Source organism: Tauraco erythrolophus, chromosome Z (assembly GCF_009769465.1).
Source record: "Tauraco erythrolophus isolate bTauEry1 chromosome Z, bTauEry1.pri, whole genome shotgun sequence".
Classification (NCBI taxonomy): Eukaryota; Metazoa; Chordata; class Aves; order Musophagiformes; family Musophagidae; genus Tauraco; species Tauraco erythrolophus.
In genome coordinates this window covers 54,474,177-54,500,064 of record NC_141496.1, presented here as the reverse complement: position 1 = coordinate 54,500,064, position 25,888 = coordinate 54,474,177, and the positions used below count along the sequence as shown (strand labels likewise).

Sequence of the window (25,888 nt, the reverse complement as noted above, 5' to 3'; positions counted from 1 at the left end):
TGTACAAGCAAGGTCACCTTGAGATGGTTACCCAGGACTGTGTCCAGTAAGGTTCTGAGTATCTCCAAGGATGGTGACTCCACAATCTTTCTGCGCACCTATGACAGTGCTCTGTCACTTGCACAGTGAAAAAGGTTTTTCTTGTTTAAGCAGAATTTCTTGTATTTCAGTTTGCGCCCAGGGCCTCTTGTCCTGCCTCTCAATAGCATGGAGTAGAGCCTATCTCGATCTTAACACTCCCCCTCCAACTCCTGTATTTATACACATTGACAAGATTCCCGAGCCTTTGCTTCCCCTGAACAGTCCCAGCTCTCTCAGTCTCTATTCATATGTCACATACTTCAAGTCTTTAGTTGTCATGGCCACCCTTTGCTGGACTCATTCTAGTCTGTCCATGTCCCTTGTTTACTGGGAAGCCCAAAACTGGACCCACCACTTCAGATGTGGCCTCACCAGTGCTCAGTACAGGGCAAGGATCACCTCCCTCATCCTGCTGGAATGCTTTTTCTTAAGCAGCCCAGGAGGCTGGTGGCCTTCTTTGCTGAGACACAGAAAAAGACTGTTTCTCCTACGAGTGTAATATGTAGGAAGGACTTCTACATCTTAAGGGACTACAGAATTCCACAAGTTTACATGAACTTAAGAGCAGATAAATCCGCAGAAAAGAAATTCATTGAAGATTTTTAAATACAATAAGGTACAATATCACAGAACTGGTAGCTCAGTGAGTTAGAAGTTGGATGATGCATGACTGTGTGCTTCCTTTACCCCTATGCTTAAGGCATGCCTTTTTGGTTACTGTTGAAGATACTAGGCTAGATGGACCTTTGGTCTGATGCAGGGCTATTCTTAGGCATTACAAAATGTTACGTGAACTGCAGTGTATAATCTTACACCCGCTGCAGTAATTTACCAAGTTTCTGAAATAATTTGATTATGAAAAATAAGAGATTATGACAGATAACTATATTAAATAAACAACACTGTTAAAGATTAATTACGAGTTCATAACTTGTTTCAATTCAGCAGTAGGAAAAGCCTTTGGAGAAAAATACAGTGAAGATTTTACCCCATATCCCAAAGTCAAATGAACTGTCAAACTCAGAGCGGCACTTAAAAGTCAAATATTCCTTAGTGTACAAAGACCTTTCAGTATTCCAGTATTCTTTCAGAAAGTGCAAGACAGACATGCTAGAGCACCCAGATGTACCCACCAGGACAACATTCTTACAGACACTCTTTTAGTTCTTCAAATCGGCAGTATAGTCAAAGGACAGAGATCAAAATTTAGCAGGTCAATATTTTATTGCTCTCCAGAAATTTTCATATCATGAATACTACTGATTGGCTTTTCCAGCTACCTGACATATTCATGAATTTGTGAAGTCTGTCCAAGTTTAAGAATCTCTTACTTTTTCTCAGTTGAGATGTATTTGATTCCAACACCATATGACCATACATCAGTTAACGGACAGTATACACTGAATAATTGAAGCAATCTTCATTGTTAACAGATGGTTAAGTTCTAGCAGTTGTTATTTTATAGGTTGCAAAGGATAAGGACAGTATAACAAAGTGTTCAAACAGCAGTTGTTACTTCATAGGAAAATACTATGAGATACAAATCTTCCATGATCTTTCTTAAAATCTCAATTTACACATAGCTAGTCTTCAAATTTAATCTTTTTCCCTTGGAATGCTGTAATTTGAGACATTTGTTCCCTGCGTCTCTTGCTTGCTTCCCACGAAGGATGAAGAGGCTGCTCCGAACACGCTTTCTTATTGTTGCCTTTAATACTTGTAGCTTTTGCAAACGGTTGCTTCTTGAGCTGCGGTTCCTTTTTAAGAAAAGCTGCAAAAGAAGTACAAAATAAAACATTAACTACATCATGAACCTTCATGAAAATATGGTAGAACTGCCTTGAGATTGCAGATATTTTCAAGAATTTCTTAATGAGCCATGGGTAACACATTCATCTGAATGTTCACAGCAAGATTACCTCATCTTGCAGCCCAGTAAATTATCATTTGGTATTCTGCAGGTGGTTAATATTTATTATTACTGACCACATTCAAAATTTGTGTAGACAAACATTCAGCACAGTATCAATTTTTTTCTTCACAATAAATCAATGAGATATTACGCAGTGTCACTCAGTATGACTGAAATGATACCCCTGATCCAATGAATTCCAAAATGGAGTCATATACTATAAATGGAAGAAAAAAATGAAGAAGCTATTGAAGGAATTACTCATGAGATAAGCTACTTGTTAAATACCGCAATCTGACACCTTTACGTGTGCGCAGGTAACACTAACTGTTCAAAATGAAGACATATGGACAAGCACTTTCTTGTGTAAACTTGACTTTAAGTATTTCTAATATTCAAAAATAGCAAGCAGCAAACAACATCCACAGATGAAAATGAGAGCTCAAAATTTGACCATTTAACAAGAAATGTTAAAATATGTGCCACAAAATTGAAATGAAGCAAAAACCGGCCTGTCATGATTAGATGGCAGAGGCAACAAAATTTCAAGATGTTTTTACTCTTATAAATTTGCCAGGTTAAGTAATACATACCTGTTCTTCCATTTTTGAGAGGCTGGTCTTTGGTATTTCTAAAAATAGAAAGAGAATTCAGTGTTTTTCAAGAAACTTGTAAGATGACAAAAAACGGTGAATAAAGAATCGTCATCACCAAAACACCTGTGCAATGACTTTGCAAGCATAACGTACAAAACCTTTATATATTCTTTCCTGTTTGTTAATAAAGAAGTAAAAATAGAAGTATTCAGTAGCAATTTAATTCAGATGCAGCTCTAGCTAGGAATCCTATGTATGTGTCAGTGCTAATGTGAGTATGAAAAAATATGAAAGTGTCAAGAAAGCACAAGACGACTGCAGAGCAGTTTACGTGAAAATGTTCTAAGCTGTAATTGGCTGAAATTCTTCTTGCTTGGTAAAAGCTACTAAAAATCACAAATTCCATTACTGGGAAGGAGAGAAGGAATGGAGAACATAACAAGGAGAAAAGGTTTACCTTCTTCTGTTTTGAGATTTCTGATTAGAAGTAGACAAAGAACTGCAGAACATTGATTCTAGCTTGCTTGCTTTTGCATGTGGCTTTCCTTCTTCCACAATCAAATCTTGCGCTGTTCCAGGTGCTGTGTTCTTTTCTTTCTTCACTATGTTTTTCTGAAATCTACCATTTTCTTTTGCTGAAGAAAGATCAGTAACAGCTGCTATCTTTTTCTTTCTTTTTACTTTGCCAATGAAGAAATCATCGTTGCTGTCACTGTCAGAATCTGATGACTGGTTATAAAACCTCTCTTCAGTACTATCATCGAAGTACTCCTCTTCTTTAGGTTGTTCCTGGTCACTATCATCATTAATTATTTCTTTTTTTGCATTTAATTTGTTCATGCTCATACTTTCTTTCATTTTTTGACAGCCAAGTTTCTTTCCTGTTTCATTCTGTGTGACTGCTTGCATTTTGACTGCTTGAGATGAAGATTCTTCTGGAGCATACGCTCTCTCCATTTCCACAGTTTTCTGCTCAGATTCACTCTCACAAAGTTCTTCAGCCACCCTGTCAGTTTCTATTTTCATACTGGTTTTTGTTTTGTGTTCACATCCTTGCTGTTTTTGAGCTAGTTTAAGACCTTGGTCATCCAAATTGCTATTGAAATGTGTTGATTGAGGCTGTTCTTCTGACTTAGCCTTTTTCGAAGGAGTGGCATTGGCTGTATTCTTTCTTGCATCCTTAAAAGCTTTTACAGCAGCTATAGAGGGGCAGAAGAAAAATATTTTGTTGCAGCTACACGAGTTTACATAAGTTATTTTAATATAATAAAACATTCTTGCAAGTTAAATAGGTTGTATTGAGTAAGCGTATTTTGAATGTCCTTATCAGTCATTTACTGAACATATGGGGCAAGAAATACCTTAGAGCACAGCATCAGCAAAAGTGAGGAAAATGAATTATTACCAACTGAATACACCGTTAAACTTGGGTTTAACTGCGAACTTTTCTTTCAGCAAAAAATGTTCGGCTGATAATAATTTTTATTTTCATTTAGGGCATTACTTTGTGTGTAAAAACTGCAAACAAATAGGAAATTGCTCAGATATAATTAAATGAGTATTTGACATGCTCTGGTATTAACAAAGTAACTTCGTGACATTATCACTGAGACTTGGCTCTTTTTAACATCAATTTTAGTCAGAAAATTGGAGTTTAAAGAGAAGGTTTAAAGAACCAGGAAAGACTCCCTAAGGATTTTGGGGACAGTTTCCAGGGAAGCTTAAGGAAGCAATTTGTAAAACCTTTTAGCTGTCTTTGGAAACTCAGTTGTAATACTCCTTTTACCTTTCTATCTGCATGTTATTGTGCTCATTGTCTGTTCAGTCCTGTTTAATTTAGAGATGCTCCGTTATATCCATTCGATTTTTAGAGTTCCCATTATGAGCTCTGTTTTTCCTACACCCTGTATCTTAAATGTCATACAGCACACTGTCATGAATAAGCTCATTTTGACCAATATAAATGACCACAAACTTGTGACATTTAGTCCACTGCTGCTAGTTAAAGTAATTATAGGAGCTTTTCAGTTTTTTTTTTTTTACTTTTTATGCTGGTTATTCATGTCAGGAATATACAGGAACAAGGTAACACACTAGTAAGATACTGAAGTCATAAACAAATTAATAAAATACTTCATACCTTTAAGTTCAACAAATCTGGGTTTCAAGGTGGGGTGTGTTGCAAGTCTCGCAATGGCTCGCTCAGTTGCAGTACAATTTGGCTACGCAAAATAAATTCAAGGGCATGAAGTCAATAGAACAGTGAATACTTATACAGGCCTGTACCAATTACGCTACAACGCATATTAATGTGATTCCGGACTATTAACTGAACAAGAGGAAAAGCTTTTGACACTGTAATATTTGAATATTTCTTATTTTTCCTGTATTACTGTCATGCTGAATGAGGAAAAATCTGACTGCCCCAACGTTGACAGAAACGTAACAGACATGCAAATCTGCTATTTCTCAGGTGCTGAATAGTGCAGCATGGATGCCATAAAAGTGGGCAAAATGATATTGCAGGTATTGAAGGAATATACACTAAATGTGGTTGAGAGGCAAGGTCTAACCTGACCTTAAAGACAAACAACCTTGCATTAGAACTCTGTAGACTAATTCAAAAGAACAAATATGATCTTCAGGCTTTAATTTGAAGAAAAAGGAGAAAAGTAGGAATTGCTTCCATTTCTGTGTACTTCTTTTCTATATTAGAAGTCACAGGTATGACACATTGTAACAGATATCTCATTTTCAGGTTCTTGTCATCACTCTGCTTGAAGAACAAAATGATAGGTATCTAAGACTTTTCCAAAGACAGATTTATCTTTTCTCTGAAGGGAGGGAAGAGTGTGTAACAGACTTGTAAAACACAAATTCAGCAGGAAGATTTCTTAAAGCCTGCAGTGGAATTCTTTGGGACAAAGGAGAAAAGATATTTCTTCCTCCTAGCGGTACTGTATTGGATGTATGTTTAAATTGCGACCTGTGATTAGAGCTATATGCTACAGGAAGTGCTACAGCAGGAGCCACCCAAACCAACAGATGATGAGCCTTGTAAAGCACCAGGCAAGTGCCTTGTGATCCAACCTGAGCTGGTTTTGCCGCCCAACAACTCAACACAAGACGTTGCTCCTCCTGTCCTGAGTGACCGCTGCATCAGATGGAGCCTGAGTCACAGGTACATCAATGGTAGGGAACACGGGGTGGAGATTGCACTGGCTCTGCCCAGGGATGGAGTTAACTTTCTCCATAGCAGACAAGAGTGCTGTGCTTTGTGTTTGTGACTAAAACATTTCAGAGTTGGCAACACACCAGTGTGTTAGTTATTGCCAAGCAGTGTTTGTGCAGCATCGAGGCCATCTGTTTCTCACTCTGTCCTCCCAACAAGCTGGCAGGGAGTGGGCAAGAGGTCGGGAAAGAAACACACCTGGGACAACTGATCCAAACTGACCAAAAAGATACTCCATTCCATATCAAGACGTGCTCAGCAATAAAAGCTCAAGGAAAGGAAATGGAAGGGAGGGACGTTTGTGGTTACAGCCTTTGTCCTCCCAAGTAATCGTTACACAAAATGAAGCCCTGCTTTATGGGATGTGGCTAAACATCTGCCTGCCAATGGGAAGTAGTGAATAAATTCCTTATTCTCCTTTGCTTGCACATAGAGCTCTGCTTCACTTATCGAACTGTCTTTAGCTAAAGCCATGAGTTTTTCTCACTTTTGCTCTTCAGATGCTATCCCCATCCTGCAGGGGTGGGGTAAGCGGGCAGGTGCTGAGTGCTTAGCTGCTGGCTGGGGTCAAACCATGACGCAAACACTATCTAACACATCAGTGATGCAAGTTTAAAGTATGAGATTTGCTTGACATAAGAGAGCTCAGTGGAGAATCTTGCTTGTACGCATGTTTTCTTCCAGCAGAATTATGCCACTTAGTATAAACAGTTAGGTATTCATTGTGCAAAGAAAGATGGGACGCTTCATGGCAATTACTAGTGCAGGAGTCACTTTCAGTGCTTTGATCTGGAGGAAGGAGAGCAGAAGAAGACACTACAGCTACAGCAGAGCCAGTACTTCTAAATGCAGAAACATTTAATTGGTGTGCAAAACGTAATTCTTGTTCCTCAACCAATGCAAAGCAAATCCCATTAGCCTTTCTTTGCTGTAGCTCTACAACTTCCAAAATATACTCTGGGTATGACTGCTCATATTTCATGTTTGAAATGCAGAGCACCTGGGAATTCTAGTACTTTACTTTCTCCTTGAGTCTCTGCTAGTACGACGTTGTTTCTTCAGGTTAAGGAAAACTGGATTTTTTTTTTTTTTTTCCTGTAGACTGTCTACAGGACTACGAACACCAGCCAGAGGAGACGGGTCAAAAGATGGGTCCATTTCCAAGGGCTACAGACTGGCCCACTTTCAGGCTTGCCTAGCTCTGAGAACTTGAAATCTGAATTTTGTTCTCCATGTGACAGTGCTGCACGCTGCCACCAGATTCCTGGGACAGCAAGCTCACATTTCTGAAGATCAAATGCTATTTTCTTTGGAGATTTTTCTATAGCTGGAAAATCTATTTCTGAAGTTAATTAATACACTTTTTCCCTCAGCTACTTCCTGTGGGTTTTGAAAGAATACACCATTAAGTTCAGAAAGCAGCAGCAGCTTCTGTGCAACATCTGGTGTCCTTTAATTCAAATATTTATAGAAAGGGTTTGAGCATATACATGCCAATCCATATGGAATAACCACATTTTTTCCTTATAGCAAAATACTTCACAAACACTACTCACACTGATAGACAGTGGCCAACAAACATACAATACGACATTCACATTCTTTAAAATTTCCCATTTTTCTGTTTGGTTTTTTTTTTTTTTTTTTTTTTGGGCATATCCAATGCTTGATTTATTTTTCCTCAAGTATTTTTCAGTATAGAAAACCTTGGCAGAAAACGAAACTTAACAGAAAAATGTCAACTGCATTTACAGCAGAACACCCTTTCCCTCTCCCACTGCCCCCAGTACGTTTAATTATGCAGATACTGGACTTGCACACATTTATCCTTACATGTCCTGCTACTTTTTATATTATTTTGCACTACTCATTTTTTCATGCAAGAATGTCCTAGTACTTTCCACAGGAACGCTCCTCCTCATTCTGTGTGCAACTGAGCAGCATACAATCACACTTTCAGAGAAAAGCTGTAAGTGCTACATCTGGAACCACATGAAAGTCGGAATCTCCTCAAACTTTTTATCCTGGTAAGTGAAGCATTATTTCTGCATGTAGGATTAAAGACGTCTAGCTATCATCACTGCCATGTTTCATTAAACTCCACTTGGATATTTAACTGAATTAACTGCACTGATCTCTGCATTTTCAAATCTCTTAAAACGAAAATAAACTCAAATTGCATAAACAAGCATTCTTCATCCTGAATGGCAGATGTGCACACAGATACGCAAACATCAAAACATAACCTGTTAGTTATAGCATAATAAAGCAGCAACTGTATAACATACACGTGCAAACACACACGCAAGTCCCACATAAGGGAGACAAACTTTGTACAATGTGGCAATGACTGGGAAGAGAACGGACATCACAAGCACGTGCAGACAAAACCAGATATACAATGCAGCTTTTGAGCTGGAACAGGAGTCAGAAGAAGTATGGAGTGTCTCTGAGAACTGGCAGCACTAGGTTAAAAAAAAAAAAAAGCAGTGTGATGGAAACATCAGGCAGAAGTTGTGTGGGTAGCACCTGCTTCATGCAATGCAGGCGATTAAGTGAGAATGAGAAACTGAGTCTCAGGGACTTGGGGCAGATGGGATTGAAGGAGTTGAAAGGGATACCTCGTTAGCACGCTTGAGACAGCAGACCTTAAGGAAGAATTAAAGGGCAGAAACCTATGCTTAACTCCAGAACACGAAACGGAGGCTTCTGACCATCACTTTCTGATTACTCTTCCTGTTCAAGTCTACTTTGCTCATACCCTCTCTGCTATAATTATAATCAACAACAGGAAAGAAAGAGGTCATACTTCTGTTCTTCAATTGACTTCTGTATAAAAAGGCATTGCCTAGTTAAAACTCTCATCAGAAATAAAACTTCTACAAGAAGAGTGCACTACTACAAAGGCTACTACTAGAATTTCAACTGAGTCTCTCAGTTATTCAAAATAATGACATTTGAGCGGAGACAGTCAAAAACCCCACAAGCATGCAGCACATGGCAAAAGCCATGACACAAAAAGTAACTTTGAAGCATGGCATACTCAAATTTCTAAACTAACTGGAAGTGCAGTTTAACATCAAGTATAAAAACAGTCTGATTTTAAGCAAAAAAGTGGCAGAGATAATGCTAACCAGGGTAAGTACAAAAAAAAAATAAATCCCCAATTCTGGGCCAAAACAAGATGTAATTGCAATACCCTTTGTAGCAGCTTAGGAGAAGAGCTGTGTATCTACTAAAAAAACCCTCAGAAAACCTGTTAATCCACACGTTCTTCCCAGAGCTCTAACTAGTCACAGCTGTCCTTCATAATAGCAGATGTGGTTAATGTGGAGTCACAGGGTGGCTGAAGGTGCCAGATTGTGGCTGCCACCCAAGTCCATCCAATGACCTCATACTGCTTTGGAATAAAACCCTTGAGAAAAGTTACTTTTTGATTGTGAGCTGCTGCTAGTTCTAGTGTGTCTCTAGTAAGACACACAGTATGTAACTTGTGGCCATCAGACATGGTGAAGTTTTTGGTATGACAGGCCATCAGTTAATGGCATCACTCGTGGCAGCACTGTCGTCTCAGCTCCTGACAGTAAGATGTTGTTTGTCAACTGTGTCACACCTTGACAATAGGAAGATGAATCAACTAGAGGATGCAGGAAATAGGTCTCTGTTAACTGTGGCAAGAGTTTAAAAGAGAGTAGTTCTCCTAAATACAGAAAAAACAGAGAGCAATCCCATAGTATTCAAAGGAGAGAAACATCAGTACTAAATGCTTCAGACTCCACACTAGAAATGTATAGCCAAAATCTGTCAGATTTTTAATCAACTTTTACTCAGTTTTTACTCAAGCTTTTCCAATTTTCCATGTAACATTGAAGCGATGTTACACGTGTTATGAACAAGTAGCTATATAAGCTTAATAGCAACACAGGTGAGAAGTTCTTATAGCAATTCTGTAAGGATCTGAGGAAATCATGCAAGTTTCAATAGCTTTTTTTTCTATTGGACTATGTACAATTTTTAAAATAGACTGATGAAAAATTTCCAGCTGAAGCTAAAATGTATGTCCTAACAGATCTGAAAAATTTGCGAAAAACCTCAGCAGGATAATGTCTTGTAATAGAACAACAGAAGAAAAACTGAGCAATTTCTTACAAAACATCGAGATACACAAGTAAACCTAAGTCCCCCTTGGCTTCTTGTTTATTGCACTTTTCAATGCTTCCCAGAGTTTATATTAATTTACATTGTTTTCTGTTATTGCATAATTCAACCACGAAAATATTCAGATATTTAATTTATTTATCTTGCAAGCTGTGGTGGGTTGATCCCGGCTGGATGACAGGCACCCACCAAAGGCGCTCCATCACTCCCCTTAGCTGGACATGGAAGAGAAAATATGACGAAAAGCTCGTGGGTTGAGATAAGGACAGGGAGATCACTCTGCGATTACTGTCATGGGCAAAACAGACTCGACTAAAAAATTAGTTTAATTTATTACCAATCAAATCAGAGTAGGATAATGAAACAAAACCTCCATGTTAAAACACCTTCCTGCCACCCGCCTTCTTCCTGGGCTCTGCTTCATTCCTGATTTTCTCTACCTCCTCCCTGCCAGTGGTGCACCGGGATGGGAAATGGGGCTTGCAGTCAGTTCATCACACGTTGTCTCTGCTGCTCCTTCCTCCTCAGGAAGAGGACTCCTCACACTCTTCCCCTGCTCCAGTGTGGGGTCCCTCCTACAGGAGACAGTCCTTCATGAACTTCGCCAACATGAGTCCTTCCCATGGGCTACAGTTCTTCACAAACTGCTCCAGCATGGGTCCCCTCCATGGAGTGCAGTCCTTCAGGAACAGACTACTCCAGCATGGGTCCCCCATGGGGTCACAAGTCCTGCCAGCAAACCTGCTCCAGCGTGGGCTCCTCTCTCCATGGGTTCACAGGTCCTGCCACGAGCCTGCTCCAGCATGGGCTTCCCACAGGGTCACAGCCTCCTTCAGGTGCACCCACCTGCTCCAGCGTGGGGTTCTTCACTGGCTGCAGGTAGATAACTGCTCCATCATGGGCCTCCATGGGCTGCAGGGGAACAGCCTGCCTCACCATGGTCTTCACCATGGACTGCAAGAGGAATCTCTGCTCTGGCACCTGGAGCGTGTCCTCCTCGCCTCCTCATTCACTGACCTTGGTGTCTACAGGGCTGTTTCTCTCACATATTCTCAATTTTCTCTCCCAGCGGCAGTTGTGCAGGTTTTTTTTCCCCTTCTTAAATATGTTAGGACAAAGGTGCTACCACCATGGCTGATTGGCTCAGCTTTGGCCAGCAGCGAGTCCACCTTGGAGCTGTCTGGCATTGGCTTTATCAGACATAGGCAAAGCTTCTAGTAACTTCTCAACAGAAGCCACCTCTGTAGACCCTGCCACTACCAAAACCTTGCCACACAAACAGAATACACAAACATTATGGAAGCTGAAGACCCATGGCAACATGGGGTACTCTGGATGACTTTTTCGCTCATCTGCAGAACTGCACACAATAGAAGGCAGAGGTCCAGAGAATCTAACTGATCTGGCACTGATGGCAGTAGCACTGACTGTCAACTGATCACTGACTTCCACAGACTCTTGAATCCAGCATCAGGGAGAAGCGTGAGATTCTTCTAAATACTGTCAAGGTGGTTACACTGCCTTAACTTTACTTGTATGTCTGGACTAAAGCTGTTCTTTTCCCCACAATTTGTTCACTTAGATTTACTTTCACTCCTACACCCAGTTTGGCTCGTCTTTTGTCAAAAAGGAGTATGAAGTATAAACTTGTTTCTATCATTATCTCCTCTTCTTTAAAATAAGAACTTCAAAACAGGCCATAAATTCAAACAAAACCAGATTTCTTCTTGTTCTTTGCTGCATGGTAAAAAAAACCAACCTACTATCCAAGCATTTGAAAAACTTGAAAAGCCCTTTAAGAAGCCTAGCACTTTACAAGTGTCAGAAGTCCATATTTAATTGGAGTATAAAAGACTCAATACAGTTTCTCTGGATTAACCCGTCACAACTAATTTAGCCCACCATACAAGTGTAAGTTAGACACTTATTTTTTGGATTGGGAAATGGTCAAAAAGAAATTGAGTGATTCTTCCCAAACTACCACAGCGATCTACAGCAGAGCTTGCCATAAATCTCAGACCCATCCAAGTATGAATTATATACTTAATCTTCTAGTAATTCTTTCCTTCTTCTCTTTATGCATAAAATAATCTCTGATTGTTTCAATAAAGAAAAGTCAGAGAAAAAAAATCCAGAATAAAGCAGGCACGGATTCTTAATTATCTCCTCATGGTGAACGTCATCTCTAGGTGTAAGCTGGAACAGCAAGACTGTGGGAAAACTCAGACGCTGCTAACTCTTCTTCAATTCTTTCAGGGCTAGTAAGAATATGCATCTATAATCCCCTCAGCCTGGCGTTCCACACAAACAATGCACATATTTTTAAAGAAAAAAACGTTAACTTCTTAAGGTTATGAAAGAGGACATAAAGCGAACACTGTGCCAACTCCTCCACAGAGCTGTGGTAGTCTAACTCGTTTTGACTACCAACAATGGAACCTGCTGGCCTTTGAGAAAACCTAGAAGCATGTTGAACATTACTTTATGCTATGGACAAATGTGTCTATGATGTGGACAAATTCCCAGCAGAAATCAAGTGTGAAGAAAGTATTGCCCATATCAGATTCTTAAAAAATTATTAAGAAATATCTGTAATGTAAAAATATTACATAATTTAAGTTGTGCATCCAATACAATTAACCAGTATAAAACACAGTGTAAAATCAAATACGTAAAATATAACAGTATAAAGGCTACATGGTTTTGCTTTTTATAAATAGCTTTGTATAAAAAGCTATGTCCCACACGACATCCTTATCTCTAAACTGGAAAGACATGGTTTTGACGGATGGGCCACTCGGTGGATAAGGAATTGGCTGGATGGTCTCTCTCAAAGAGTTGTGGTGAACGGTTCAATGTCCACGTGGAGGCCTGTGACAAGTGGTGTTCCTCAGGCGTCGGTCCTGGGACCAGTGCTATTTAACATCTTTGTCAGCGACATGGACAGTGGGATTGAGTGCACCCTCAGTAAGTTTGTAGATGACACCAAGTTGCGTGGTGTTGTGGACACGCTGGAGGGAAGGGATGCCATCCAGAGGGACCCTGACAGGCTGGAGAGATAGGCCTGTGAGAACCTAATGAAGTTCAACAAGGCCAAGTGCAAGGTCCTGCACATGGGTCGGGGCAATCCCACGCACAAGTACAGGCTGGGCGGAGAATGGATTGAGAGTAGCACAGAGCAAAAGGACTTGGGAGTGCTGGTGGATGAGAAGCTCAACATGAGCCGGCAATGTGCGCTGGCAGCCCAGAAAGCCAACCGTATCTTGGGCTGTATCAAAAGGAGAGTGGCCAGCAGGTGGAGGGAAGTGATTCTTTCCCTCTACTCAGCTCTCGTGAGACCCCACCTGGAATACTGTGTCCAGCTCTGAAGTCCCCAACACAAGAAGGACATGGAGCTACTGGAACGAGTCCAGAGAAGGGCCACGAAGATGATGAGAGGGCTGGAGCACCTCTGCTACGAAGACAGGCTGAGAGAGTTGGGGCTGTTCAGCCTGCAGAAGAGAAGGCTGCGGGGTGATCTTACAGCAGCTTTCCAATACCTAAAGGGGGCCTCCAGGAAAGCTGGACAGGGACTTTTTACAAGGGTGTGTAGTGATAGGACAAGGGGCAATGGATTTAAACTGAAAGAGGGCAGATTTAGGTTAGATATAAGAAAGAAATTCTTTACATTGAGGGTGGTGAGGTACTGGAACAGGTTGCCCAGAGGAGTTGTGGATGCCCCATCACATCCCTGGAGGTGTTCAAGGCCAGGTTGGATGAGGCTTTGGGCAACCTGGTGTAGTGGAGGATTTCCCTGCCCATGGCAGGGGGGTTGGAACTAGATGATCTTTGAGGTCCCTTCCAATCCTAACCATTCTATGATTCTAAAATATATGAACACCACCCCCCCCCCCAAAAAAAAAAAAAAAAAATCAAGAAAACACTGCCGCCCTCCCCCAAATCAGGCAAAAGACAATCATATTGATAAAGTAAACTGGAAAGCAAAACATGATTAAATAGATACTCTGAAGCAACAAATACACTTCGGGGGGAACAGAAACAAAATGCGTCTCGGATAACTGTGAACAATACAAAGAGAAAGGTCTTTGCCACAAAATTCACACAGATTTCTTCAGAGAATATAACGAATTTTGGAGGAAAGGTCATATATAAATTAGTTTCACAACCACTATATGTCAGATTTGAAACCACAACTGACTTTTGCAGAAAAGTGAAGTTGACAGATCGTTTGCTTATAACTGCCCATCTAGAGTGAAGGTTTGAAGACTCAAAATAGGCAGTTGTTTATTAACTCAGAACAGGGAGGGAGTTAAGCTGGCCAATCTCAACATGAAATTTTAAACAACCACTATCTGGGAAAACAGAATTTAAAAAAATGAATTACTTATTTGTTACAGAAAAGAGAGCAGAAACACAAAATAGACGAATACGCCTCAGGCAGTGCTACAAGTTGAGCAGGAAACAGAATTCTCTGAGTTCACTACAACCTAAATGCATCTGAGCTCCCAAGATCCAGCCTGCGCATCACGGGCATGTCCAAAGACTGAGTAGAAGCAGATGGTAGCAAAGAAATTGGCAAGATACAGGGATGAGCTCCATATTATTAAAACTATTTAATGGGTGAATAAGTTCATAGTATTCTGCCTTGGACGAACCTGAGAAGTTTCAGAATTGAGATATGCACCAGTCTCCTTATGAAGTCAATCTGGTAACAAAATTCTGTACCAAACTTTCAGGGATGTAATCTTGAGGCATCCTTACAACATTTCACTGTAAAACAGACGCTCAAACCTCAAATTATCACTTGTCAGATGCAGCCTGACATACAGCACCGTATGTATAAGAAGATATGAAAGACAGTTTGTTAACAGAGAAAGTAGACACAGTTCAGAGCTTCAAATAAATCTAAAACAGATGCAAAGCTTCTAAACTAGCAAATATTTTAAAAACAAGCTCCAATTTAATCAGGTATATTTCAGGTAATTTGCAACGTAAAGGTAAAAAATTTATTTCTGCCAACAAAGCCTGCCGTGCCCAGACCTTCCCATTGACAAGCATTGCCACCAGGGAACACACCTATATACAACTGAAGTATTGTCAAGTCAACGCCTTCAGATAAGACGCTCAGGAGAGATGTATTTATGTTCGGAGCACTGCTGAAGGAACTAAACATGAGCGCCAAGGATATGAAGGCACAGACAACTTAAAGACTTCATGCACACACTAACCAGGGGCAGGCCATGCTATAATATGCTAATCAAAACAAGACAAAATTTCTTGGCATACCACATTGCAATTTTCGTGCACAACTGAAAGCAGATTTCTTTTAATCTATATGTTTTTCAGCCACTTTCTGAAAAAGACAATGGAAATACAAATTCAGTTCACTGAAAAACTATTAAAACATCTGAGATAAACATACCAGTTCTTTGGCAATAAAGTGCAGATTTTCCATCATTAAGTCCATTGAGGGAGCATATGCATTCGAAACTTACTCTAATGATAAACACATGTCAGATATATATGGAAGCCCTAGTATTACTTGAGCATATCAGCAGATGATGGATGTAAAATAAATGGAAATCCTGGATGCTCACATTTTATAGTGGGTATTTCACCATATGGCACACAGAACAGTCACCTTTATGCTTAGAGGCTCTTGGGCATCTTCTAGGCCGTTACATTATTATTACTTAACTTTGGCATGCAGAATTTTCCTAATGTGTAATCACTCAACCATTTCAATTACCATGCACTTATTTGTATTCCAAATCCAAGAAAAACTAGACCATCACCCTGTAAATTTAATGGTGTTATACTTTCACTAACTGGCTAGTTACCTCACGTTTCCCATGCTTTCTCTTACCTAGTAATATTGCCATAGACAGACAGTATGCTGTAAACTTATGTTCTCATTTTACCAAGCTGTAAATTTTTAATGTAGCTGGTTTAGCAGCTACATTCATCGACATCCCAATGGATGAGATTTTTCTTTGAATACAAATCCAACAATTCAAGAATATCTGATTTTTCTCCTTCTACAGTTATGTTTTAAAAAGCTCAAGCAATAGTGCCTCCAGCACTTTTCATCTAATTTTCCAGTGTTAGTAGACTGACGGGCTTCATATTCAGCTGACAGAGCCCCCCTAATTCCATAACTTCCTTTTTTTTTCCAGTTTTTATTTTTATAAATTTCAATTTCCTAATTCTGAGTTGTAGCACTTTAAAAACTGATCTGGATAGGAAAGGAGGGAAGAAATTGGAACAGATTTGTACTTTATTTTTATATGATATATAATGAAAAACTGATAGAGTTTAATTTATAAAAGTAAAAAAACCAGAAAGCAGCAGCTGTTTTTCATTTTTAGAAATATCAGGAATGTCAGATGTATCTTTTTCTGATTTTGTAATGCAATTCTGCAAAGCATATATACTGAAAGAGCTTTTCCAACTCGCAATATGTGAGTAGCTGTCAGTCTTTAACAGAAGTGATTACAATTGTTTGTATAACATTAAAGACATCTTAACACTTTAACTTCTCTAAGCAACTAGCATAATGAAATATTTCAACTCATGTATGTTCTACCTTACATTCTGTCTCCTTCCACTTATCTTCTGTGCCAACTCTATGGTGCTTCTCACAAGTTCAAGAGGTAATGAACTACAGCCACCTTTCCCTCAGTGGTACACTGATCTTGGTTTCTCACATGAAAAAAATCCAACTCTATTAGAAGTCAATGCTTTTAAAACCAACTCCAGTACCCTTGGTTGAAATTGCTCAATGGGTACCAATACTTGGAGGATTAGCAGATAGACAGACGACGGCAAGACAAGGAAAACATTTTGCTTTTTCATTTGGATGAGCGAGCATATCTTTCTCCCAGCTTCTTCATATGGATGAACTTTATAAACCGATTAATTTCCCTATGGATACATAAAGGATACAACTCAAAGATTCTTTCTTTAGTACCCAAATGAATTAAGGGTAACTGAAAACTCTCACTATTAATATCTGTCCTAAATTTGTAGCTTCCCTAATCTCATTTAGCATTTTCTGTTTGTCATCATCATTCAGACTGGAGGCTGTAGCACATTACTAGTACCAAACTTTTACAACAGTTGGAACTTCCATTCAAAAGTCTTAGTGCTTCTCTTTCCACGTAACACTTCTGTGCTGTTAGACTTAAAATACTGTGGTTCACAAGACGAAGCTCGCTCTGAGAAGAATGTTGATAGCAAGCTGATGTTTGTAGTTGGCACTGAGGTCTCAAGGACTTTTCAGCTTGCCGGGTTCTTGCCAGTGTGCAGGAGCACAACAGGATAAGGGGGGATCATGGCTGGAACGGGGAGTCCACGACTCTCCTTACGATTTGTACTTGGATGTAGGATTGAGGCCAAACTGGCCAATTAGTATTCCATATCATGCAGCGTCATGCCCAGTATAAAAATGAGGGTCAGCTGGAAAGAAGGGCTTTTGCCCTTCTGGGACTCTCACTCTTGGACTCTGAGTGCTTTCTTTCTCTCTCGCTGTCTATTTCGGGCCTCCCGTTCATCTGGGATTGCAGTATCGGGATTTATCTCTTTCGGGATTGCAGCTTTGGGAAGAGACAGGCCTCAGTCAAGGGGTAGTGAGCAATTACACCGTACATCACTCGTTTGTATATATTTATCCTCGTACATATCCGTACATATATATATTGGTAGCAGTGGTAGTAAATTGTTCTTATCTCAACTCATGGGTCTCTTTTCTCTTTCTTCTTTGATTCTCTCCCTCTTCCCTGGGGTGGGGGAGGGTGAGTGAGCAACTGTATAGGGTTTGGTTGCTGGAGCGGCCTAACCCATGACACTCTCATGCACATACATGCTGCCCCACTATCCTTGTAAAGATATTATCTTTCATTAATTATGTTGAAGACTTGGTGGAAAGAGGATATCCATTATTTTTGTGAAGACGTATGTCAAGTATTCTAGTTTCCTCCCATTAATTTTTTTTGGTTCAAGGATTGGTATGGAAGCATTCATAATTTACACTCTTTCTCTGTAGCTTAGTATTGAAGCTGCCCATCAACTGGCACCAGAGGCAGTCTGACTTAAAATAGGAATGAAAGTTGAGAGTTGCTTGTCTTTCATGAGTGCTGTGATATAAATCTTTCTGGGACTGAAAAAATAGTCATGCATGTGAAGTACCATTCATCACAACATCACCGCCACAGGCATATCTGAGCTTACAAACACTGCTCTTCTCCACCCACCTTTTTGTCCATTTCTGCTCTTGCAAGTGTGTTTATTGTGCCTGAATTACTTAGATGACCCAAGCCAAATATCCCTTATAAAAATGTGAACTGACTCCCTCTGAGCTTTACTGACAACAATATGCCTGCCCACATTCTGGTCTGACACATCAAACAAGCGAAATGAGTATATTCAAATTAGAAACCATCACATCACTTTTGAGACTGAACTTCTCTAAGGACAGGGATACACTTTAATAATCTTGAACAATCACTTCAGCCAGGCAACAAAAATCAAGTAATGCAGCTTCATAGGAATGCAACTGAATGGTAGAAAGATCCCTGGACTAGTAATTTACAATTTGACAGGAGACAGCCTTTTTATGTCGGAGATAATCATAGTATCTCTGTGAAAAACTGCCAAAATTACTAGCAGTTTATTTCAATATTGAACTTTAAAAAGACTCTTTCCAGAATGGACAAAGTCCAAGCTGTAATTAAACTGAGATCACTGCAATTGCTACTCTGGTGTTGAAGATGATGGTAATTTTGGTCCAGTCCATATCCTTGCTTTCAAACGGTGACCCTACTGAGGCACATGTGTGGCACCCTAGTTGGAATGCAAAGGGGATAACGGAGAAGAGACCTACAAATTGGCCCAGAGAAAGTAAAGGAAAGAGTGTGGTGGGGGATGGAATGGCCAACCAAAGATGGGAGGGCAACGGACAGAACATAGCATAGACAGGAGCCTGAACTCTCCCACTGGAAGTCTGGGAAGGAACTGATATTGGTTGGGCTAGCAGACAGACAGACAACCAGATGGAGAAAGATTTGTCAAAAATTCACGGACTTGATTTTATAGTGACATAAAACTTCAGATGCAGCCATGGATTCTAGGCTCTAAAATATAGCCGAGTATATATAAAAGACATGCTCAATAGCTCGCAGTTCAAGTGATCAAATTTGGAAGATAAGGAACCTTCAGGAAAAGAAAAGAAAAAACAATCAAGCACACAGAGAAACCATTTACGCCTGAATGTGATATTTGTCACTGAATGCAAAACTCTTCACTTCATCAGTAGTCTTAGGAAGACCACAGACATTCCTGTTTAACGTTAACATCTGGTGTTTGACATGGAAAATTCTCAGGAAACAGTGGCTTTCATACATTCAGTTTAACTTCCATTTGAACAGAGTCAAAATACTCAGGACAAAAAGAATTTAACTTCGCAGCACTCATTCCCAGCATCAGGCCAATTATTTTAGCCTGTGTTACAGGAAATTGTGCTATTAAATCGAAGCATCACATTTCCAAAAACATAAGATGTTGACAGATGCAACTATTACACAGAGAAAAGTATATCCAGTATCTGATATGCAAATGAATACCTTTATTGCCATACTGAAATAAGAAAGGAACATAATATAACATTTTATCACGTAGGAAAATAAATGGAGTATTATTATTTTACTATTCTCAGCATAAACATGTTGGAGAACGGAAACATCTTTGTACCTAAAGGCAATACTTTCATTCTGAGGCAAAAGGAAATAAAGTTGACAACAATGTTATCAATAACTGATACTTAAATAGAAGGGGGAGACAGGAATGAGATTGTTAGGAGTCCAGATAATCATTAAGCTATTAAATTATCACATATTCTTCTTATAATTATTCTCTGGTTGTCTATACATGCCTTCTAACTTAGGAAGAGTGTAACAACCAGAATTTAGCTAAAAGAAGAGAATGAAGCTTTTCATGGGTCCCTCAAAAACATCAGGTATTTGCCCCCACATTGCCAAAATCAAACCACAAACCAGCGAAGAATTAGTGATGATAAGCATGTTACACAAAGCTGATGGACTATAACATCAGTATTACACAAAAGACTGATTCATACAGTAGTCCTCTCCCTATGGTTTATGGATTGCAAACAAAATATTTTCATAAGCAAAGAATGTTAAAAATCCACATAAGTAATTATCTAGTTATGCTATTAAAGGCACTAACAACAGAAACATAAGTTTTATATCAATAATACCATCTATCCTAATCAGAATGTTTTTCTAGTGAGTAGAATTCTTCAGGGGGGTGTTGCCGGGGGGCGGGTAGGGGGGAGAGGAGAGGAGCCATGGAAAAATCCCTCAAAGTTCAAACGAAAGACAGCAACTACTCTGTGCTTGATCCTAACCCTTTGCAGTTAATAGAAAATCTTCAATTAAACTGCAAGAGACTTTGCATCAGGCTCCTTTTATGATTTAGTGCAATTCCTCAGATTAAATCCACAGAGAATACAGAGGTTTTGTTTTTATATATTTTCCACTATAAAGTACACTTTTAAAATAAACTAAGGCAAAGAGGACAAGTGTACATTTAGGATTGTCTGGTAAAATGGAATCATTTATATTTTTCAAAGTTAGAAAATACATATGACTGTTCTGCCTTGGATGCAGATTACTCAAAAGTTCTAATTACATCTTCTTTTCTTTCCCTGTCACAGAGTTAAAAAGTACTAGCGGTATCAAGCTTAAAATATCCTTAATAAACAAGTGTATTCATTAAAATAAATGTTATGCATTTATTGGTTGTATAACCATGTCTCGTATGTTAGTGTCTTGTAACCAAAGATTACCATCTAGTGATATACTCTGGGGAACCCGATGCTCCCAATAATTACTTACTGACTGCTAATTAATGCCTCCAAGTCAGTAGCCTTTCATAATTGCCTTTCACAGATTGTTGGTGTGAAACATGCTTTCAGTGTAAATCTACAAAGAAGAATGTAACGTCACCTTTTTTGTTCCTGTCTGTCTTCGGCCGAAATAACTTTCTACCTTTCTCATATCCTTCTTGCCGAAAGACTTCCTTAGTCCCACACCAGAGATCCAGTGAATTCACGGAGGAGTTTGGGAGGTGAAAAAGGGTCTTCTCATATGGAAGCAACAGAACTCTCACTTGATACATCACAGAAAACCTTTTCTTATTCCTGTTAGTATAATACTTTTACCTAGTTCCCCAATCCCAAATTAATTAGAGCCATACAAGTAAAGAGCTAAAACCTACCCACCCCTGAAATAACCCCCGGAACTTTAACTGTAGCATAACAGCCTTTAGGAATCTGCTAAAAATATCGGGACCTGAGGCTAGGCAGCACTAATGTAGTATCTCCAAAAACATGTGAAGTACAGCTGTCCTCATCAGGCAGCTTAGAGTTTTAATGATCAAAATCATACTGTGCACCAGGCTGCTCAGTCAAATCCTGGCACGTCTCTCTACAGCCGTCATGAGCTGCTTGAGATCCTGTTTCTGAAGCCTTTGAATTCCTTTTAAATTCCAAACAAGACAAAGCTGGTTCCTGAACATGAAGCAATCCAAAATAAGCTCACCAGGCCTTACATTTGAAAAAAAACACTTCTAAGAGCTAGTAATGACTTACATTTCTGGTCTAGAAGAAATTTCTCAACACACTCAGAAATTGTGGTGAGCTTTTCAGTAATCTTGAGACTCAAGAGGGATGTGGTGTGGCCCCAACAAACTTTTAAGATTATAATATACTCAAAATTTGCTGTGCAGAATTCTCTTTGCAGACAAGCATCTGCAGGATTCAAACATGACAGGATTTGAGCAACAGATGAAAATACAGGACTAAGTAGGAAAAGGTGGTGCTCTTCAAGGACCACAGATTAGAGCTCTGTGCAAAAAAAGGAAAACTACGCTACTATGTGTACGTGAAGATTGTATCTGGAAGTAAAAACCAGAAGATGTTTTTATCACCTGTGAATATTTGTTTGTATTTCTGCACATCAGAAGCATCTGTTCAATTCAAGCTCTGACAATAATGTACACTGGTACTCTATTCTTCACTTAAAAATACTGTAGTTCTTTGCAGTTTCAGCTTCAATTCCCACCTCAATCACCACAAAATCTGAAGGTCGCTGAATTTTGAAGCACATAGACTTTATCATTTAGAAAAAATCAGAAGTATTTTAACTCAAGGCAAGATGGCACTCCAGATCACTGCTTGTAGTAGAGAGTTCCGTTACGGTGGAGCAGAATTCTGTTGTTCTCACTCAGTGTTTAAAACACAGTTTGTTGTTGTGTTTTTTTTTTTTTCCCTCTCATTTCCTATATAACAAAGACTTATTGGAAGAAAAACTAAATGAGATGCTGCAATAAGTTAGTTGATATCTGTTAGCACTAGTGCAAAGGCAACAAAACCAACTGCAATTATGATGAAGGTATTCACAGATGCACCATTGTCCTCGTTTCTGGAGAAGCAGTGCAGATGATATATACAATGTCTCTAATACCAGAAAAATATTAATACATATTAACCTATCTACCCTGCCTATCTTAACCTATCTACATCACCTTAAACCTACATTAACAATAAGTTGAAGATAACACTTAAGACCTTTGTCTGCTTGTAATGAACAGACTTTTTAGGATTAGCTTCTGATTTGTAACTTTGGTGTGCTGGAACAAGTCTCTTGTAACAGTTCAGGTACATATGTTGTAAGGAACACTGCAAAATGCAATCCCAGCTGGAAATACCAGTTTAAAAAAACATTAGATAACAGATCTGCTACATGTTTTTTAATTGTATTAATGGCTGGCAAAAGTATTTGTTGCAGACAGTACACAACTGTGTACAGAAAGTGCGTAAAAACTTAGTAAAAGCTAGGAAATACAGGTTCTATTTTTCAACAGCTGTAACTAAGCACCAACAATATAAAGTCTAGTTAAAGTTGCATGGCAACATTCACTACAATTTTTACAATAAAATTTATCACCTGTGATAGCAATAGCGCCAGCTGCAGCAATATTACAATGGATTCAAAATATTTTAGCAGAGGTGCACAAAGACTATGTTCATCTATGGTTTCTTCTCTCACAGTAACGTGGCAAGCCCTATAACGTTTTTATAAATTAGAAAAGGAAGAAGTCTTGTGTCATGTGGTTGGTGACTCTTGCCAATTCACTCTGCAACTATCATAAATTTGATTTGCTTATTAGCAATCATCAGTGTATCAATATCGACAACTAAATTGTAAGAACTCAACTTCAGTGCCGTTTGCTAAACACTTAGCACAGTTTTATTGTATGTATTATATTTTATTTATTGTATGAAATCTATGCAAATTCTTTTTAAATAGAAAAGTATGCTTATCTTATTCTGAAAAACATATGAGGAAACATAGTAATAGAACACAAAATCTCAGTGGGCAGAAGGAATTAAACAAGTATCTTGACTACACGTCCACTATGCAAAACTAATATTCAGCATTCCACCAAGAATTAAAAGCAGATTGCCTTTTATCAATGAAAACAAACCCATCCTGAAAATGAAAACAGCCACAGGATGTTTTCCTTCAAATATTTCAAAACTCAAGTTAATGAAAAGGTAAACAATGTGGTCTGTATTTCATGTGACCTACAGAATATTGCTACGGATAGAAAACCAATGATTTTTTTTTTTTTTAATGGCATGTATAATAACTAACTGTGGGAAAAGAAGAAACTATTGGAAAATTAACTGTTGTTAAAACACAGAAGAGACACTTTCCTTAGTCAGGGATATGCTATGGCCAACCAATTGCAAAGAATAATGTTACAATGGCTTAGCCACTACTTGTCAATAGTACTGTAGTAATTAATTGTATATGTTCTTCTACTGCTGTGAGGTTAAAATCCCTCTATGGGTTTAAAAAAGCATCAGCACCCATCGATAAACTTGATTGGAAACATGAGACTCATTCACTACAAGGTGTGAGATTAACAGACTTTCATACCACTGAAAAACAAGACCAGCAGCAGAAAGCAACAGAAACAACAGTTCTAAAACAATTCCATGAACATATCTGTATTACCACTTTTCAAGGATTATAGCTAAATGAAAGCCTATTTTAAGTAAATATGGAAACCATGCAGTCAGCCATGGCTATAAATACATCAAAAATAACAGGACAAAATAAACTAGTAAGATTCATAATATTCCTTCTGTATTCTTGGCAATAAAACTGTCCTTGTAGAAAATAAAATTCCAATTGCAAATTACTTTGAAACAATAGCATCAATAATTTCATTTTGAGGCTCCTCTACTTTATGCAACCAGCGTAAGACTGATGCATTTGAATTCTTGGCAGAAGAATCTCTTACAGGAAGTGACAAAATGTCTGTTTGAATTTAGCATCTCTCTTCAGGCATGAAATCTCTCTCCACGTGTCCTCACACACCCAGAATCTTTACTTCCACATCATTTCTAACATTACAGTAACCAGTTTCTGAGTAGCTCACCTTCAGACTGGAAAATCTTGGTCAACTAAATTTAAAAGAAAAATGCTGCTTTTTAGCTCTGTGTCAGTATATCTGTAACCTTTTCCTTACTCTCTTCTTATGAGGAAGAAAAGCTGTAAGATGCTTCCATCCAAAGACTGCTCCAGAAATACCAAATTCCTATGATATTTTCCTATTAACTTGATTTTGCTCACATGAAACATGGAAATCCTGCTGCACACTATGCTAATAGCTGAACTACAATCACATATGACTGTGCTTTGCAACAGCATGGTTATATTACAAACTAATGATGTCATTATAAGAGGAAATGACCTAATTCTACATTAAAACTTAGCCTGTGGACTATAAGCATTTCAGATTCCCTCAGTGGACCACCCATAGAAATTTAAAATAATGTGGAGCAAAATACAAAATTTCATGTATCGATATTTTTTGATTCCGAATTGCTTTCTAGCATCACTTCTGCTGCACAAACCTTATAATGGTACTTATTTCTGCCCTTCCTCACTCTTCTTTTAAAGTCTCCTGTCTGCTCTCAACCTCAACTGTTTATTTCAACAAGCAACTTCCCACTTGTATGTGTATGTATCGTCTCTTACTGACATCACTAGTCAGACAGTTAGTATTTAATAATGTACCATCAGTGGGCTTCAGGAGAAACATTGCACTGACATTAATAAGCCACAGTGTTAAAATTCCACTTTTAGTTCAGGCTAATGTTTGTCCCGTTTTGTTCACAAGTGGAAACTTCTCTCTGAATCTAAAAGTATTCAGAGTCTTTTTCCAAATGTTGTTGAAAGCTTAGATTATTTACATTCACTGAACCATGTATATGTACTATATAAACAAACCAAATCTATTTATAACGACTCAGAAACCACTACTATGCTTTCTGGTATGCTATTCCAGTTACCAGGCCCACCAGCCTAGATGACAAGCCACTTGTGCTAAACAGCTACACAATTTTTTGTAGCTATGTCCTAATGAAAAAATTTGCTTAGGAAAGGAAGCAAAGTCTACAAAGCATATGTAATATAACATCCAGAACACAATGTGCAAATGCACGTTCTCCTACCCTTTTCCTAGGCACGTTTTCCTAAGGAGTGCTCCCACGCTCACAGAAGCGGGGGCAAGAAAACAAAAATGACAAGGCTTACCTTTCTGCAGACACTTTCAAAATTAACTTCAGTCCGAAGAGCAAGTCTGGTAACTTCATCTGGCTTTATTTCCTGTGGACAAAAGGCATATTTATTCATCTTATGATCAGACTTTACGAAATCTTTCTAAGGTTCCCCTTCCTTATAAACATTCATGAAAATTAGTTTGTTACACAGAGATTTTTTTTCGTGTGTGTATGTAAATACTACATTTACTGAC

At 38.8% G+C, this 25,888-nt stretch overlaps 1 protein-coding gene across 1 annotated transcript in view; it reads right to left on the bottom strand.

Annotated features, from left to right (window-relative positions):
- Window positions 1–1,306: 1,306 nt before the first annotated feature.
- Window positions 1,307–25,888, bottom strand: part of SRFBP1 (serum response factor binding protein 1) — an 85,077-nt gene continuing 60,495 nt past the window's right edge. Inside the window, exons 4-8 of the mRNA XM_086629534.1 lie at window positions 25,669–25,740; window positions 4,730–4,811; window positions 3,047–3,788; window positions 2,587–2,624; window positions 1,307–1,852 (exon numbers count right to left, since the gene is read on the bottom strand). Coding sequence (XP_086485660.1) covers window positions 1,665–1,852; window positions 2,587–2,624; window positions 3,047–3,788; window positions 4,730–4,811; window positions 25,669–25,740 — 1,122 coding nt within the window. The 3' untranslated portion in view covers window positions 1,307–1,664. The remainder of the gene's footprint in view (window positions 1,853–2,586; window positions 2,625–3,046; window positions 3,789–4,729; window positions 4,812–25,668; window positions 25,741–25,888) is intronic.